Source organism: Betta splendens, chromosome 14 (genome assembly GCF_900634795.4).
Source record: "Betta splendens chromosome 14, fBetSpl5.4, whole genome shotgun sequence".
Classification (NCBI taxonomy): Eukaryota; Metazoa; Chordata; class Actinopteri; order Anabantiformes; family Osphronemidae; genus Betta; species Betta splendens.
Window position 1 is genome coordinate 647,501 of NC_040894.2, and position 17,912 is coordinate 665,412.

Consider the following 17,912-nt stretch of genomic DNA (forward strand, 5'->3'; position numbering starts at 1 on the left):
GCGCGTCTGTCCGTGTCCGTGTGCGTGTGTGTGTGTGTCTGTCTGTGTGTGTGTCTGTGTGTGTGTGTGTGTGTCTGTCTGTCTGTCAGTGCGTGCGCGTCTGTCCGTGTCCGTGTGCGTGTGTGTTTACCAGCGGTTGCGCTTTCCTTCCAGTCACGTTCACGGGGGTCCGGTTTTCTCCAACATGTCGCCGTCTCCGCCGGACCGTAGCTTTCTACAACAGCAAAGTGAAGTTGTGTAAAAGTAAACTGGTCTGAAACTAGTTGTGGTCCTTGTGAGGAAGCGGAACCGCTTGGCCAATTTCTACGTCTAGAACTTGAAATGGTTCTAGCGCGATTCAACCACAGAACCACACGAAGTCAAACTAAAAGCGAACGTGAACGAGAGACCAAGAAGCGAGCGTTAAAACAACGAGCCGTGAGACGCGCGACAGTTTAAGGAATGACACGAGAACAGACTTCCCGAGCGGAACGTTGGTGCCGCTGTGGGTCGGATCCGGGCCCAGGTTCTGCTCGACGTGAGTCCGACTGTCGTGTTTCACTGTTCGCTCCTCTCCCTTCTGCTGCGGAGGCACCATCAGCCCATTAGCTGCCTGTAGCTGCGAAGATCGGCCTGGTTCCGGTTCTGGTGCGGGCAGTCAAGGGGTTAACCGAGCCTCGAGCTTCTTGGTGCCCTGTTTCACAGTTTTTAGAGATGACGACTGGAAGCAGATGAAAGGTGTTCTGCTGCCACTTCAGCCCGTCCTGCGGTTCTGAGCCCTGTGACTGGACCTGCCATGCGCAATGAGCCTTCTGTTCAAGTTGTCCATTAAGTAACTGAGTGTTTACATTTCGGACCAACTCACATACATAATAACAGGGAAATGACATGTTATCCTCCACAGAAATATTTTATCTCACACAACATGGAGTCTCGAAGCTGGTTCTTGTTTTTAAAACAATACATATTCTTAACATTTGCGCTGAAATATAGGAAACACCGTCAAAATACTGCAGGTCCTCATAAAAGAGTCACAAAGTTAAGGCTATTGAGGTAAAGGGTATAATCTGTGTGTGTAGTTACTTGTTGCGTATTGTAATAATAAGAACTTCTACTGCGCTGCTGTTCTCCCCGCGGCCACAAGGTGTCGCTGTTTCCCCGCTGCTGCGCCGCGCCGCGTCTGCGGTGAACGGGCCGTGTTGTAGAATCTTTCCGACTCTTCCTTCTCGCTTCCCCGCTCCTCTGCGCGTCTGCGGGCGGCTCGTGGCGCAGTGACAGCGGCTCGGCTCTTTGTGAGGACGGTGTCTCCTGACAGCTGCTCAGCGGGTTTGTGATCTTGAGCTTCTTCTTTAACTGCAAACCAAGTTAGCGCTTCGGCTAAACGCAGGCGTCGCGTCCCCTGCGCGGACTTCACTAAAAGTTTCTGTCTGACGCGGGACGACGCGACTTGTGGCCGTGAGTAGAGACCAAACTGTGCATCGGGTCATCGTGTTGTGTCGCTTTCACTCAGCTGTCAACGGTTCGTTTTTATTGTTATCGAGCGAAGCGCAGCTACGAAGGCTGCATGTCGCCCAGAGCCGCGTTCGCGCACTGATAAAGGGCTTTTGGGAGGGAAATGCGGTAAAGGGCGTCTGCGCTCGCTCTACAGCCGCGGACTCGGCGGCTCTGGGCTTGTTGCTTGTGAGGCCTGCGGGTCGGGCTTCCACCGGGCTCGAGTAGAGCCCGACGCCGCCGCTGAAGGTTCTGAGGCCGGCGGGTAGCGCCGCCACCACAGGGCCTGCGGACCGAGAGATGGAACGTATGGAGGTGGATCAGTGCGCAGGCGCAGCTGGCGGAACGGGAGGCGGGTCTCTCCGCAGGTCGAACAGCGCCCCCATGATCACGGGTGTCAGGTCAGTGGCATTACAGCTGCAAGCGTTTCATCGTTTCCTTCGTTCAGAAGAGCCACGCGCTTGTTATTAAACGTAATCGGCTTGTGCTCTTTATGTCCTTCAGTGACGGGATGACAGTCTTCAGTCCTGTGTCCTCAGCTCGATACAGACGCAGTAGCGTGTCCACCAACCCTAGCTGCCCGTCACAGGTAACCATGGTAACCAGTAAACGTAATCCTTCAAACGTGTTTCCTATGAACATATGGTATCATCAGCAGTAACGCTGCGCCTCTTTACCTGAGCTGGTCTGAATGTACCAGAGATGAAGCAGGAGTCTTATTCCTGGCCTTTTATTCTGTTTTTGCTCCTAGTCCTGCTTTGTTTTTTGCTGCTTTGACCTGATTAGTTTTCCGTAAGGTCTTAAACTTTACTTTGTAAAGACTTTTGTTTGATTAGGCTTTTTTAAAAATTTAACCTTTGTCTTGTCCTGCTGCAGTTTCTTCCCCTCTCTCCGTTTTCTCTGACCGGAGACAGACTTGAGCACAAAAGACAGGTGAGGAGACATTACCAACATTGTTTTCTTCTTCAGCTTGGATTATTGACACCAACATCAAACTGAAGCCTAAATAATGATAGTGTTTATTGTTCCTGTGCACAGGATTTATGCAATCCAGGCTGTAACTAGGAACAGCAGATTTAGAAATCATCATCTCATAAAGCTCCAAACCGGTGGGGGGTTAATACCAGGCTTGTTTGTGTTCACAGGAGGAGAGCATGGAGATGCCGCTCAGAGGGGGTCTGCAGAGATTCAAGTACTGCACCTCAACAGTCCTGGTTAACAGAGTCAAAGCGTGAACAAGTGTCATTAATGTTTCCTCTCTCTGTCTCCTAGTGCTTCCAGTCTGATCTCAGTTCCTCCAGTCAGCCAGTGGCATGACCACTCGCCAGTGGTGAGCATCTGCACAGCCTTTACTGGCTACTACCTGGTTCCTTTTGTTGGTTTCCTTCCTTTAGGACCCTTTTCTAAATTCCATTTATAGTTTATCCAAAACCTGTAAAAAATAATTTAAGATTAAACTCAGATTTAAGGCTTCAGAGATCTAATAATTAATTCATCCTTGGATTAATAGTAGTAGTGATGAATTGAACACACTAGGCTCTAGGAAATCAGTAGGAGCTGGGGCACGGGGAGCTGAAAATCCAGAAAGAGAGTGGCCAAAGTTTGACACCCCTGCTTTATCTGAATTGAGTTTAGACAATTCCATTTGTAGCTCACACTTGTAGCTAAACTGAGCCCAGATTTGACAGACCTTTCTGTTTTCCACCTTCTTTGTTTAGTGGTTTCAGTCGCAGGACAGCGGTGTTACTCCAAACTCTTCCCCAAGTCCCACCAGACGGTTTCGGTATCCACACTGCAAAACCTTGTTGTAGTTTAGTTCTGCACTTGAATCTGGTTTTACTGACTTTTCTCTGTTGTCTTGCAACAGACCAGCAGTCAGTGCCACAGTGAGGTGGCCTGCGTTAACTCCACTGAAGAGGAAAGGTAATCCCAGTTATGTGAACATTCACCTGATTCTGTTATTTGACACAGGTAAAGATGCTTTGTGGTTTTTAAAAGTTACTTCATTCAGTAAATACATTGTATGTAAATCTGTCTTTCAATAAGAATCCAAGATTTAACACATTTTCCCCTAAAATCAGGAAAATGTAAATGCTGCTGATGAGACAAACACTGATTGAGCTTTGAAACAAGTGATTTATTTATTTGACTTAGTAAACGAATGAGACGGCTTCATTCCTCAGGTGGAGTGGAGTCTGACGGGCCCCCTAAGAAGCTCTTTGTTGCAGGTGTGACGGACCCCACTCATGGCAGCAGCTACACTGTCAGGTGAGGATCACTGGATCACCCTCAGCCTCAGCTAATGATCACAGGAAGCTTGAACGACGCCTTATGTTCCTGCTTCTCTGTTCTACCACTCAGTGTCTCTCAGTCGGTGGCAGACTCTCCTTCTGCAGGAGGCGTCAGTCCTCAGACTGCCCCTCTGTCTGTTTCTCCTCCCCCATCCTTCACCTCCCACCAGCTCCCCAGACACTAAACCTCTCCTCAGTCAGACCCCTGACCTTGTCACTGTGGGCCACGCACCACCAGCAGCTCCAGAGACTCCTGGAGAAACAGCGACCTTCATCGCACCTTACTGTGCTCCAGTCATCTGCCAGCACTCACTGTAAGTCCCACTGCTTCCATTTGACAGACAGAATATCCACGAATAATTAAGGCCTGGACTGTGAGGTTTCTTAGCTTGAGCTCAGTCTGGTTCGCTGCTCTCCGAGTGCCTTTACTGTCACACAATCAAAATCAACTGATGGTGTTGGTTTGGGTGGATCACTGAATATCTGAGATCACTTTTCAGTTGTTCCACGTCAGTGGATGTTGGATTATATTTGGACAAACTCAATCCTCCTCAAATTAAACAGAAAAAGGAAGAATCGTCCTTGTTGCGGTATCTTCGGGCAGACCAGCTCAAGCCATAGTGATTTCAGCATCATGCCATCAACTAATGTCTCAAGCATCTTCCTCCACATTTGCTCTGTGGACTCTAACGGAGCTTGAAGTGTGTTGAAGCTCATGTTTCTGCTTCTTGGACAGATGAAACGTTCTGGCCACTATTCCAGGTCCAGTCTGTAGATATGATCTTCCCTTTTTAAAGAGGTCACCTCAGCATCCAGACAAGCTTTGCAGGAACTAAACCAAACCAAGAAGCTTCATCTTTTATGAGGAAGATTATTTTGGGTTCATTCAGATGAAAGCATGACTGATGTCTATAAACTAGGCTGCACCTTTTATTTCCACCATTAAACCTCCTGACAAAGATGAACTTAGTATTGATCGATTAAATTATAAAGTCATAAACGCAAAACCTATGAGAAGCCACAGACCAGCCAAGTCTGGGTCTAAGTGAAGCAAAGTGAAGTTTGAAGCTCAGATGCTTCTTTTAGTTGGTGCCTACTTGACAAAAGGCAGCGACATGTTCACTCAGTTACTGAGTAGAGCGATTCTCTGCAGGACGAGGGTTTAACAGCTTCAGCCTGAACAGTCTAAAGGCCTCCGCTGGTGTTTATAGTGTATCTACGTGTGAATATGAATAGAGCAGCTCATGCTCAGTCCTCTCTAGCCTGCAGGCTCTGATTGTATATATTAAGGAAGCTCCTGCACTCTTCTCTTTTCAAGCTGCATTTACGCGTTACCTTTTGATTTGCATTTTCTTCTGTTGTACTTGAAACCTTCATGGAGGCAACAGCAGCAGAGGGAGTCTAAAACCACAGAGCTGAACTGTCGCTCAACAATAAAATGAATATCAACATATCGCCCAGAGTCCAAGTTGGAGGTCTTCATCCTAATGTTTTATTAGGAAACGATTTCATCGCATGGATTCTTTAAACTTCACGGAAGCTGTGGCTGGAGGCTGATGGATCCAGAGACAAGCTGCAGCTCTGCGTCCAACTTTTGCACTTTTACCATCTTGTATTGTCACAAATTATTGTGCCTAAAGGTGTGGTCACATTTTGGAGGAGCAACCGTCAGAGCTGAGTTTTCCCATTTTGAATCTGACCTGTCACATGTGAGGTATTTCTGTACATAAAGTCTGTATAAGCTGTTTCAATACAAGTGTCTTTATTCCCCAAACCATGAAAGCCAAACCGTGAATGAGCTGCTCATTCAGTTTATCACAAACGTTCCAAATATATTTTTGTTTTCCGTTATCATGACTTTGCACAAAACTAGTTAAACCATTAAAGTGTTAAAATGAGAAAGTGATAAAATGTCATACTGTAAAAATGCTGTTAACTTTTGCTGCTGCTTCTGTTTTTCTACTTTACTTCTTGATTTGTTGCCGTTTAAAGTCTGTCCTGATTCCATCGCTCACTTTCATAACCGAAAACAATCAAGCCTGTTGGAATATTTATGCAGTGTTAAAGAAAAAGTTATTACCAAAAACTTTGAGGGACATTTAACTGTGAGGTGAAGCTAACATGTGTTTCATGCAACATTAGTATCACAGAACCGTGTTTTCAGGTTATGTACCGACGTGGGCAACTTTTGGTTTCATTCCCCGCCACAGTTACTGACGGTAGCTTAAATACTAACTCTGAACATAGAGGATATTTTTACAGAACAATTTCCTGACCAATATTAAACAGGACAGACTCAGCAGTAACAACATGCTGCCAAACTCAATCAGTAGCTGTACAAGCACAAACTGTAGCTTTAAGGATAATTCCTGTTATTTTTAGTCATGTTTGCACTCTCCATCCTATATTGTTGGTAGCAAGGGAAGAAAAAAAACATTTGAAATATAGCTGAATTCATGTGTGTTGAGGACACAGATTGTTGTAAGCCAAATATTCTATATTGCAGTGTACAAGTTGTGAGAATGAACAGAAGTAGAACCGTGTGGATTCCTGTTCTCTGTGATCAAAGGTTTAACGTCTTTGTTTCTTGTTACCTTTAGTGACAGGATTTAAAAACCAGCTGGAACAGAACAGTATTTTAATAACTCAAAGAAGTAACTGCAGCAGTTTAGTGTCTTCTGTTGTTAGATTCCAGAGCCACAAAAATACCAGCGTCCACTGAAGCCGATGGCAAAAAATAGTGAATGTGTGCTTGACTGACAAACATTCATGAACATTGTTCTCCTTTACCTAGAAATGTGATTCTCCAAAATTTATTAAATTATAAATTCAAAAAACAACATTCAAATTTAGTAAAATCCCATAGTCCGTACCACGTAAAGGAGGCTCTTTGGAATTCAATTCTTTTGACGTCCTCCGACTTTCTGTTGGTCGACATTTTTATGTCTTATTTTAATTTTATTTTGGTTTTGGTTTTCTTCACCTGATGCCGTTGAGACTTAATAAGGTTGATTTTCCAGCACTAGATGCTGAACATGACCCTTGTGAGATCTGTTCTTCCAGACCAAAAGGTAGTGTGGATGTAACCAACACCAGCAGCTTTGTCCCAGTCACAGTGAAAATGTTCCAGTGACATGGGAACAGCAGTGATGATCTCCTTGATTGAGATTCAACTTTAAAAGTGTCCATTTCTAAAAGGAAGGAAAAGCACACATAGAAAAGCATCCTCAAGTGTAAATAGGTTGTCTGTTTCCCTGCATCAGACAAACAAGATGATGTATTTTTATGCAAATGGAAAGGGATATATTTAAGTGTTGATTCCCTTCTGATAAAATGACTTTGGTTTTTAGTGGAAACGATCCATGTAGACTATAAAGAAGTATATTGTATATTACAGCTATCAATAAAAGAAAATATTTACCGCATCAGATATGATATTTTGTGACTTTGTTTAATGAACTGGACAGATTTGCTTCTTCAAAATTCACAAATTTGTTGCTTGAGTTATGTATAATAATTGGATATGAATCAATTTTTTATCCTGCATCTGAGTCACGAGTCATGTTTTATATCTTACATTCTACTGACGGGTAAAATTGAACATTTTAAATTACATTGCTATTTAATCAAAATGTTTTTAAAAAGTAAAAGTAAGTTTAAAACCTGTTTAATATATTGTGATTCCCATAATCCACTGATCAGTCTGTAGATGTGTTTTACTCTCTTTAGTACAATAAAGGAGCACATTAGAGTCATGTGCATATTTGGTTCAACTCAGATGTTCAGCAGCGTCCAAGAAGGTTTATTTTATTTTTACAGATCAGTCAAATATATGATGGTCATTAGCTTGAACAGATACATTTTAAGCACTAATTTCTGCTCTGATGCTGTTTCTTTATGTTAAAGTTGTTTTACAGGTCATGAAACATAGAACAACATTCAGTGCTTCGACTTACATTTGTATCAGATTGTGAAATTAAAAAAATAAGCACAGATGGAGAACAGATTTCATTCAGTGTTTTCTAAAAGCAGATAAATCGGAACCCAGAAACATTTTACCTCTGCATATTAGTTTTGTATAAACACTGAACTGTGTCCATTGAGTAATAGAAGAACGTCCGAAAAAAATGAGTTTACATGTTGAAAACGTGACACACATCAATGTTTCACAGAGGTCAAAGGTCAGCGGGAGAGGAGGGGAAGGTCACTGGAGTTCATGATGAGGCTGGAGTCCAGGTTAAGACTTTCTGAAAAAACAGGTAAGGCATAATGAAGACTTGAGCCACGAGTGAGAGTGAACCTAGATCAGAGCGAATGCCCTGGACCGTGTGTACTTGTCTGAGATCTGCTGTGTAAGCAACGTCTAGTTGTTCTGTTCAGATAAACTGAACGACACTAAACCAACGCAGGTTTGGAGGCCTCAGTCTGAAGGAGACGAAAAGAGGCCGAAACCTGGTGACAGTATAAAGTTGAGATCAGAGCAAACACTGACCTTGGTCAAAGTTGAGCTTCTTGTTGGATGAGCCGTCGCCGAGTCCCTCGATGTCCACCAGGTCGCTGTTGACGTCCGAGTCATTCAGAGCGCTGAGAGTCACGTCTGTAGGAGGAGGATGAAAAGCAGTTTGTCATCATCATGTCTGAATGCGAGAGTTCGGTTACCTCAAAAATCTTTTTGAAAGCCTTTAATACTGTTTCTGATCACTATTTATTTATAGTTGAAGCTTTGTTTGTTTGACCTAAACTTATTCATTGTGTGTCAACAAACGGATTCATCAGATTCTCCTCATTTCTCACCTGCTGTCTTTTGTTTCTTGATGGGTGGGGCCATAGAGGGGCTACTCTGCATTCCTGTCGCCATGACGACCTGTGAGGTTGGAACAGAGGCCATGGTGGGAATGACCGTAGCTGGCGTCATGGACACTGTGCTTTTCTTCACAGGTTTCTTTGGGGATTCGGAGGAAATAGGGACTCTGCTGTCCTCGTACAGCTTCCTCTTCACTGTGCTCTTTATCTGAGCTCTGCACATAAAAACAAACCTGGATGACATGTTGCAGTAAAATTAGGAGGATCGGTTCTGTTTTGGCTGTCGAGCTGGACAGTGCGTCTACAATCCCTGACAAAAGTCTTGTTTCGCTTGTGTATACATTGACCTGAAGTGTCACTGAAATATATTTCTAATCAAGATTTAATACAAGAAATGGCTCGTTGCAATTCCAACAGCGTTTGTAATAATGTTTCAGGGCAAAACAAAACTGTCAAAATGTATTGTAATATTCACAGCTTGGTAAAGGCCATTGAGTCATAAGTGTTGTTGCCTCTCATATGAGCTTCACCTGTGAATAATAATGGATCATTAAGGTCTCAGGTGTGTATAAAAAGAACCCCAGTACACTAGACCTTCAAATCAACTGCACCGACACATCTGCAAACATGCCTAAGATTCACCATGAGACTAAAGTGTGATTATTAAGGCGCTGAAGACCAGATCCACTGCTGATGTGGCAGACATAGTCAATGTGTTTCAGCGTCAAGTACAGAGGATAAAAAAAGAGTCCTGAAGAGACTGGAGATGTTCTTGACAAGCTCAGTTCAGTCAGACCCCCCAAGACAACTGCTCGAGAGGACTGTTTGTTGGCTCAAAAATCCAAGGCCAACCCATTTTCCGCTGCAGCACAGCTCCACGAGACCTGGTCACCTGAAGTCCCTGTGTCAACCAGAACAGTTTGTCGGATTCTGTTTCGAAATGGCCAAGTTGGTTGAATCAGTGCCCAGAAGCCGGCACTAAACAAAAGACAATTAAAAAACTGTATGGCATTTGCCAAGGCCCACATCCTGCTAAAAGGGTGGACACTGAAAAAGTGGCAGTGTGTTCTGATGAATTTCACCACAGTCACCGAAAATATTGCAAGAGACTTACTGGAGCTTGCATGGATCCAAGATTTACCCAGAAACAGTGAAGTTTGGTGGCGGAAAAATCATGGTCTGGGGTTACATCCAGTATGGGGGTGTGTGAGAGATTTGCAGGGTGGACGGCAACATCAATAGTGTAAAATACCAAAAAATCTTAGCTACCTCTTATATTCCCAACCAAAAGAAGCCAACTTCTGCAGCGGGATGATGCTCTATCCCATACTTCCGTCTCCACATCAAAGTTACTCAAGGCAAAGGTCAAGATGCTCCAGGATTGGCCAGCCCAGGCACCAGATATGAACATCATTGAGCTTATGTGGGTTAGGATGAAAGAGGAAGCATGGAAGACGAAACTAAAGAATATTGATGAACTCTGGGAGGTATGCAAGACTGCTTTCTTTGCTGTTCCTGATGTCTTCAGCAATAAATTGTATGAATCTTTGCCAAATCACATGGATGCAGTCCTTTAAGCTCATGGAGGTCATACAATATATTAAATTTGGATCTCAACTTAATTTGCTGACATATTTTTGTATTTGCAGTAAATTTGTTGAATTTCTGTATAGGTGACAAACCTTTGTCTTGCAAGAATTTGACCTTCCTGTCTTGACTAAATGATAAATCTTTTGTCAGTGAAACTGATTTATTTCAGTGCATTAAACATCATTTGGGAGGGTTTTAGCTTTACATACAGAAATATATCACAAATAGATGAGCGACAAGTCTTTTGTCAGGGACTGTAGGTCGGAGGAGGATCCCTGCATTTCCTAAGTGGTGTTTTTGCAAAACAAAAACTTCTCTATATCAAAACTTGAAAAAATGCTTTGAAATTTGACTTGAAAATATGACCAGCAGACAGAAATCCTAAACTATTCACTTTTTTTCACAAAATTAAAAGTTCTTACATTAGCAAATGTTTGGGAATAATGAATAGTTTTTCAGCTATTAACATCTCACTCTAGCATTGTTTTTTTTTGACTCAGGTGCTCTTACACTGTTCGCTCTTTGATCACAGTGCTGATATTATTCAGGTCATCTCCAAATCGACGCACCGCCATGCGAAGCATCTCGATCTCTGTCTCCGTCCACTTGGCTCTGAGGACAGAGAGTCAACATGCAGCAAAGTTGGCAAAACTGCAACAATGTCTTGAGATAAATGAGACCAAAGGATGTTTAGGATGATTTACAGAACCAGAGACCAAATCCACTTGCTGTAACAGAGTTTCAGAGTCCAGCCTGACTGCTGAAGCTTGGTCCAAACTGGCTCAAACAAAACCTAGACCTTGGCCCAGTTCTTGTTGGACCCTATGAAAGCTGTGCATCAGCGAATGAAGCATGATGTATAATGTTTAACAAAGAAATCTGCCGAATCTAAAGGGGACTGCTACGTTTGCATGTGACTATTTCTTATTTCTCTCCGTGTATATTGACCAACACGTCACTCAAATGCTACCTGTACTTGGACTTATTCAACGACCCCAAACATTCTTCCTATTTTCCATTGGTCTCATGTGTCTCACCCTGCGGGACTGGAGTCAGACACCGGATGCAGCTGCATCGTGAGTTCTCCCAGTTTGGTGAAAGCAGCCCCAGCTGCTGAGAAGATCTCTCCCACCTGCAGCGACAGACGAGATCATGTGTTGTTAGTCAACACACCGTGTGTACAAACAACGCGTAACGCCGCTACATATGTGGTGTGTGACCTTCACACCGGATCCGCTACTGGGTGGATGTTTTTAATTCTGGAGTTTTCACACAGCGGTAAATTAACCAAGTGTTAGCTCATTTCTGACTGGAGCTTTGTGTCGTTTATTTTTGAAAGTTCGCTTTAATGCACATCAAACGTGAAAGGGTCTCTGGAACCTGGTGAGAACGTACCTTGGTAGAAGCTGACGTCATTTCAGTAAAGAAGTTTCTATTTCCTTTGAACAACTTCTTCGATCAAAGCAATGACAGGAACCTGCACGGCTAGCTGCTAGCTGCTAGCTGCTAACTACAGTTGGCTTCTGTAACATTAACTAGCTCGCTGTCGTTAGCGGGCTTTAGAATTTGGCGAGATACCGCTTTACTAACGCAAGGCTTTAGATGTGATGCGTCTGTTTTAACATTGACGTTTAATTTGCAGCTATTTCAAATTACTAATAAAAATATTGAAAATATAACAACAATGGTAGAAAACATAAAGGGAATGTTGCGCGACTTTAGAAGTTGAACTCCGTTGGTCGAGCTGACAGGAAGAGGCGGGGCGCATCTCCCGACGATTTCATTGGCCGCTTCGCTGCTGGTTACGGAGGTTCTCGAACACCGCCGAGTGATGTGGGTCAGCTGACTGTGAGACTCGGTCGCCACTTCGTCCTTTGGTGAAACGTTTCTACGTTTGATGAATAAAAGCTAAAGACGCGTTTGGTCGGATTGAGACATGCCGTCGCTTCTGTTCTGCGGGCCGAAGTTGGCCGCCTGCGGAATAGTGATAAGCATCTGGGGAGTCATCATGCTGGTAAGAAACAGTAACCTCTGGAAGCGGCTATTTCCTGGAAACGATCGCGTCCTTAAATTAAAATGTTTTCAGAAACTACGCGAGGTATCATTTTTTACTGTTTTGTGTGGAGGTTCGGTACATTGTCAGGTTAATGGGAAAAATAAACCACGTACCGTAATATAGGCTAATTTCTCGATCATAAGCGCCTCTCAGGCAAATAGACGGAGCCCAATAGGCCGAGCATTGCACATTAAATAGTGCTACAGCAGAAAGGTTTGACACTGTAAAAACTGACTTGCCTGTGGAGTAAATCATGGATTCGAACACAGCTCACATTTACATTTTGCCTTTCGGATTTCTGAAGCTGTTTGTTGTTGATACTCAAACATTTAAGTGTTACCTCTGACACAAACATGGAAATATTGTTTTTTCCCAAATAGAAGAGGCATATTCGTACACCTTCAACACTGGTGAAAATCCGCTTTACATGAATCATGTGACTTTTAGTTTTGCCCTCATGTGATGTCTCAGAGCAGGAAGTCTGTTTCCACTGACACGGTTTGGGTTTTACATGCAGAATAGGACACAAAACCACAAAACACTGCAGGTGCTTCTGATTCTCACTACAATCGTTCATTCTCATTAACATTCGTCATTACTATTTTATTGTTGTTTTGGTTTTAACATGACGTAAAACTTTTGGTTTGACGCGAGTTGTGTCCTGTGTCCTCTGCCATGTCCCTGAGCCCCATGTTGAGCCACTATGCTGTCTTTCAGGCATTGCTGGGAATCTTCTTCAGTGCGAAGTCGGCCGTCCTGATTGAGGACGTCCCGTTCACTGAGGAAGATATTCACAACGAGTGAGTTATTATGGGATGGCGTGGTCAATATAGACACCAGCCACCTTTGTCTTTCTGATTAGCCTCAAGTCTCCAGTGTTCATTGAAACTGAAATGGACATAGTCTGACTCTAGATCTGTCAGTTGTGCTGCTTTGTTCACGTGGTAACAACAGATAAGAACTAAATGTAAGATCAGGGTCTGCTCTTGAGCCACTTTACACCCATGTAGTGAAATACTACAATAACCATCGACATCTAAAGTAAAAAGTTCACATGTAGAGATGAATGATTCTACACAGCTCTGACTCTGGGTCCAGTTTAATGTCCCATTGTTTTGGACCCAACAAGCTTTGTTCTTTTCTCCCACAGTAAAAATCCCCCTCAGAAGATCTACAGCCTCTACAACCAAGTCGGCATCAACTGCTTCATCGCCGCTGGCATCTATGTGGTGGTGGGTGCTGTCTCGCTCTGTCAGGTCCGACTGAACAAACGTCAGGAGTACATGGTCACATAGAACTGACCTCTGACCCCCAACCCCGGCTGCTGCAGTTACTTCCTGTTCATATCGCCCGGAGGGGTGGGGCGTTGCCTGGGTTATTTATTTTATTTTTGTTTGTTGTGAAGTTTGTTGTTGTTGGATGAAATTTTCATTCTTGTAATTTCTGAATTTGACCAAACAGACTTTAAATCTTGTGCATGTCATCTCAGCGCTGAACCAGATTATCGTAATGAGTGTGAAGCCAGGAGCGAGTTGAGTTCCGCTGCAGGAGCTCACGTCATCCTGCCGTTTGCTGTATTTTCTGCCTCTGCCCTTTGGCAGAAACGTCAGTGTGACAGTTAATCCTATGAACATGTGCTTTGTATCAATCTGTAAAATTAAGTGTGGTTAAACCAAGATGGTGAATAATCTGCAATAAACTGTGTGTGGAAAAATAAGATTTTTGTGTCCGTTTTAAAGGTTATTACAACATTGTATTTGCCTGAAGTGAAATGTTGGTGGATGGTTGAAAGTTTAAATACTACTGTACTAAGGCAAAAGTTAAAGTTGTATTTGCCTCTAATTAACCATTAAATATTGTGTGGCAAAAGAGAGTCTGCTGTAAAGGTGGCCCTGTAAATGTCCATAGTTACTCAAGCTGAGCAGGGATCCCATCACAGAAAAAACAGTTGCACATATAATTGTGTGATGTGATGTGTGATTTTTGACTGTGCTGCTTAAAAGGGAATAATGACACTAGTTGGTTTAATATTTAGATTTTATTGACAATTTGTGTGGAAATACGCACAAGTCCTTTAGCTTAGTGCCACTGTAGCCTCATGTATTATTATGGTCTCATGCCACCTGCTTTTACAAACCAGTTTGTTGAATCCAGTATCTTCTCTGTCCTTAATGATGTGACAATTCTTTTTGGATCCCTGACATTGCACTAAATAAACCAACTGACCATGAAGCCAGAGTCATTTGTTTCTAATCCAGCCTAACACCTTAACCTGAGACTCATAGAGTTTAATCTTACAGCACAAATGGTAGATCAAGACAGGCCTGATTGTCTGATCCCTGAGTCCATATATGAGAGATATCAGACACCTAGGAAGCATATAATTCAACATGTACAGAACACTTCTGATTCGTACAATTACTAACCTCTGAAAACTCACAGAGAGTAACCGGATAATTAAGATGTTTATGGTGGAGGAGAGAGTGAAGCCCAGCTGCACCAGGTGCAACAGCAGTGTCACTCGAGCCTTGTGGGCTGAGGCTTTGTCTGCTGAGGCCGATCTGGCTGCGACCATCACACCCACATAGGACCAGGTTATAGCCGCGGTAGCTGATACGAAGACCAAGTACGTGTAGACATTGTTGTAAGTGTTTGTTACTGGCTCAACCAATAAGGCTACTTCAGAGCAAACCTCTGACATCTGCAGGCTGGGAAGGTGTTGAGATGCAAATCTGAACATCAGAAGACCTCTAGTGAGTACATTCAATAAACCAACGGCCCAAACGCCACCAATAGCTGCTCCGGTGCTTCTGCTGGTGATGATGGACGCGTGTCTCAGAGGGAAGCAAACAGCCACGTACCTCTCTACAGACATCACCAGCAGAGTGAGGGGCGAAATGTCGCTGGTGAGCTTCCCCAGCAGATTCAGGACGCCGCACTCAGGATACGTCAGCGTTGCTCCACAGGCAGCCAGGACGTACATGAGCTGGCTACAGGCCATCTGAGCAGTGTCTGCCAAAAGCAGGTTATACAGCAGGACGTAGCGGGAGGTGTCACGGAACACAGCTTTGCTCCTCAAGGTGAACAGCATGGTCCCGTTGATGAGGAGAAAGATGCAGCAGGGAATGCCAGTGGCTGTGGAGAACAGCAGCCTCTCCACGGCTCCCTGCTCCTGCTGCTCAGATTGGTTCACGGACGACATTTTAAGGAAGCACAAATGATAAATAAACCACAGAAGCAAACTCATGAATCTATGAAGTCCAAGTGTTACATTTTTCTCTTGTGACGCTTATCTGTCCTCGTGTGTGAGCTCACTGCTCCCCACTGACAACCAGTCACACGTGACCCAGAAACAAGGGAACATGGAAATACGTATGGAAATACTGCTTTGCAATGCATTCTTGATAGTGGCATTATGTCGTTTCGAATTTATTTATTAAGCACCAATTCACAACCAAAGTTATCACAAGGATAAGACCTGACACAACTAAAAGCCAGCTCATTTAACTGAAGCCAATCAATGGCGCTGTTTGTTCCGTCTTCTTGTCTGACATCACGTCCTCCGTCTACCACTTACATCTGCCTCCTATTCTCTGTGAGGACTCATCACCAGGTTGTTGTTTGATCAGTCTGTTGCTCAGCGTAGTTTTTCTTTGCTAGTTGGTGATTTTGACTGTGGCCCTGTCATGCAGTGACTTTGTTTGGGACCTCCCCTCTTTCTGTTTTCTCCTCCATTAGCAGAGATTGTGAGCTCTTACTCCAGATCCACATCCTGCTTCGCAGTGTTTTTGTTTTGTGAGTTACTTTGATGCTATGCCTTGTGCTAATTTATGTGAATTATATGTGTTTTTTTGTACACTTGGTTGGTTTGGTCTTACTCTTTAGTAATATTATTAGAAATCCTGTCACTGCTCCAAAAGTTTCGGGCTGGGGCCCAACTCACAGCGTTCTTAACTTCCCTAGTGTAAAAGAAGCATTGGAGACATGCGCTCCTCTCTTGGCCTCTTGGCTTCTTATTTGGTCACATTTAATATTCAGAAACACCTCTAATTAGTGCTTTTAGTAAACACTGACACACTGATTGAGTCCTCTGAGTTTGTTTTTACAGCTTTTTCACAGCAAACACACACACGGCTGATGTTAAGGAAAGTTTTTAAGTAGAGTTCTGGCAGAAGGCCAGACCCTGCCTCATTCATGTCTAACAGAACACTACTAATACTTTCTTTTATTGCATTTTCTCTGACATGTAAACGTAAATGCTTCAAATTCCAGCAAAGTGGGATTTTAATCTAAATGTTGACCAAAGCCAGCAAGCATGGATTTTGTGTTTGATTTTGAAATGTGAATCATTGTTAATGGGACAACAATATTTCAGCGTCTTGCTGCCAAAGTCTTATTTTTGTTTACAGACATGATTATTTTATTAATTTCATCAGGGAACATGTTGTTTGTCAACTCCTGACGACGCTGTTACAGAGGGAACTCATCACATAGGACTCTGTCTCCTGACAACTCATTTAGACACATTAGATATTCAGACCCCTGCTAATTATTGCCTTCAGTAAATATTGACTTAATGAATAATTCCTCTGGGTATTTTTGATTATGAGTGTGTGTTGCTCCTTTGAGGTGAAACTATCACATTTTATGACATTTAAATGTATAAAACATGCGAAAACTGCAATCACCAGGAACAACTTTAATCATACTCTTGATCTTGTACTGACATATGGGGTTGAAATTGAGGATTTAATCATTCTTCCCCAAAACCCTCTGTTATCTGACCATTTCTTATTAACTTTTGAATTCATAATTGACCTTGCAGCAGCTGGAAAGAAATTTTGCTATAGAAGATGTTTATCAGACGATGCTGTTGCCAGATTCAAGCAGATGATTCCATCATCTTTTGCCTCATTGTCATGTAGCTACACAGAGGAGAACAGTCACCTTAATCCTTAAGAACAGGTTGACTGTCTTGTAGATGATGCTGCAGCTTCTCTACATACAATGTTAGACACAGTGGCTCCTCTGAAGAAGAAGTCAGCAAAATTGCACAACTCAGAGATCACAGCCTAAAGCACAGGACCCGTCAACTAGAAAGGCAGTGGCGTTCCAACAAAATAAATGTAAACTACATTGCATGGAAGGACAGTTTAAAAATATATAAAAAGCAATTTGAGAAAAACATATTATTCCTCCTTAACTGAGGAAAACAAAAACAACCCCAGGTTTCTTTTCAGCACTGTAGCCAGGCTGACTAAGAGTCATAGCTGTGTTGTGTCAGGCTTGGGCAGGTGTCGGACCCACATGCACGGCGCAGAAACACGATGGTGATTAAATACAGGTTTATTCGATGATGCAGGGTCAGACGGTCCAGGTCATACACAGTTCGTTCAATGAGGCAATACACAAGGGAGCAGGCAATCTCTGAGTCAAGGTCCAGGCAGGGTTCGGTACACAAACAGGCTCGGCAAAAGTACAGACAAGGATCAGGCAAACTCACGGTCAGGTTATCAGGCACGGGTCTCTCACAGGTAGCAGGATATACAGGGTTCAGGCAAGAATCAAGGGTCAAGGCGATCAAGGTCAAAACACGAGTGGCTCACAAGAGAATGCTGGAAAGAGTACATAAACTAACAATCTGGCGACTGGGGTAGGTGAGAGGTGGAGGTTAAATACAGGTGCTGATTACTGATGGGTAA

General features: G+C 43.3%; 5 protein-coding genes across 14 annotated transcripts in view; 2 read left to right on the top strand and 3 right to left on the bottom strand.

The window, feature by feature from the left end:
• Positions 1 to 926, bottom strand: part of LOC114868941 (schwannomin-interacting protein 1-like) — a 7,138-nt gene extending 6,212 nt beyond the window's left edge. Inside the window, exons 1-2 of one of the 4 annotated variants that reach the window (XM_055502076.1) lie at positions 459 to 926; positions 131 to 214 (exon numbers count right to left, since the gene is read on the bottom strand). The gene's annotated coding sequence lies outside the window, so the exon portion shown is untranslated. Of the gene's footprint in view, positions 1 to 130 lie in introns of all 4 variants that reach the window. The other 3 variants (XM_055502075.1, XM_055502077.1, XM_029172614.3) reach the window with 3 other exon arrangements.
• Positions 927 to 1,734: 808 nt separating this feature from the next.
• LOC114868942 (P2R1A-PPP2R2A-interacting phosphatase regulator 1) lies at positions 1,735 to 7,186 on the top strand. 5 transcript variants are annotated; one of them, XR_003788084.3, is made up of 10 exons: positions 1,735 to 1,871; positions 1,975 to 2,059; positions 2,347 to 2,403; positions 2,616 to 2,662; positions 2,743 to 2,800; positions 3,189 to 3,253; positions 3,338 to 3,441; positions 3,654 to 3,738; positions 3,832 to 4,075; positions 4,498 to 7,186. XR_003788084.3 is itself a non-coding variant. In XM_029172618.3 (9 exons), the coding sequence occupies exons 1-9, from the start codon at positions 1,771 to 1,773 to the stop codon at positions 3,944 to 3,946; spliced, it is 717 nt and encodes a 238-aa protein (XP_029028451.1). In that variant the 5' UTR covers positions 1,735 to 1,770; the 3' UTR covers positions 3,947 to 7,186. The 5 variants fall into 5 exon arrangements, 2 of the variants coding, with proteins under 2 accessions (XP_029028451.1, XP_029028452.1); XR_003788085.3 differs by having other exon boundaries at positions 5,150 to 7,186; XR_003788086.3 differs by having other exon boundaries at positions 5,261 to 7,186.
• A 334-nt stretch (positions 7,187 to 7,520) lies between these two features.
• Positions 7,521 to 12,623, bottom strand: c14h17orf49 (chromosome 14 C17orf49 homolog). 3 transcript variants are annotated; one of them, XM_055502079.1, is made up of 6 exons: positions 12,450 to 12,623; positions 11,192 to 11,286; positions 10,665 to 10,766; positions 8,556 to 8,797; positions 8,254 to 8,358; positions 7,521 to 8,008 (listed from the first exon to the last, which is right to left on the bottom strand). In XM_055502079.1, exons 2-6 carry the CDS (start codon positions 11,227 to 11,229, stop codon positions 7,944 to 7,946), a joined length of 552 nt encoding a protein of 183 aa, XP_055358054.1. In that variant the 5' UTR covers positions 11,230 to 11,286; positions 12,450 to 12,623; the 3' UTR covers positions 7,521 to 7,943. The 3 variants fall into 3 exon arrangements, with proteins under 3 accessions (XP_055358054.1, XP_055358053.1, XP_029028453.1); XM_055502078.1 differs by lacking the exon at positions 12,450 to 12,623 and adding an exon at positions 11,550 to 11,870; XM_029172620.3 differs by lacking the exon at positions 12,450 to 12,623 and adding an exon at positions 11,550 to 11,861 and having other exon boundaries at positions 8,556 to 8,779.
• On the top strand, positions 11,963 to 13,929 carry rnasekb (ribonuclease, RNase K b). The gene is made up of 3 exons (XM_029172622.3): positions 11,963 to 12,168; positions 12,928 to 13,010; positions 13,361 to 13,929. The coding sequence occupies exons 1-3, from the start codon at positions 12,091 to 12,093 to the stop codon at positions 13,503 to 13,505; spliced, it is 306 nt and encodes a 101-aa protein (XP_029028455.1). The 5' UTR covers positions 11,963 to 12,090; the 3' UTR covers positions 13,506 to 13,929.
• LOC114868940 (odorant receptor 131-2-like) lies at positions 13,458 to 16,038 on the bottom strand. Its single transcript, XM_029172613.3, has one exon. The coding sequence runs from the start codon at positions 15,455 to 15,457 to the stop codon at positions 14,450 to 14,452; it is 1,008 nt and encodes a 335-aa protein (XP_029028446.1). The 5' UTR covers positions 15,458 to 16,038; the 3' UTR covers positions 13,458 to 14,449.
• Positions 16,039 to 17,912: the final 1,874 nt, after the last annotated feature.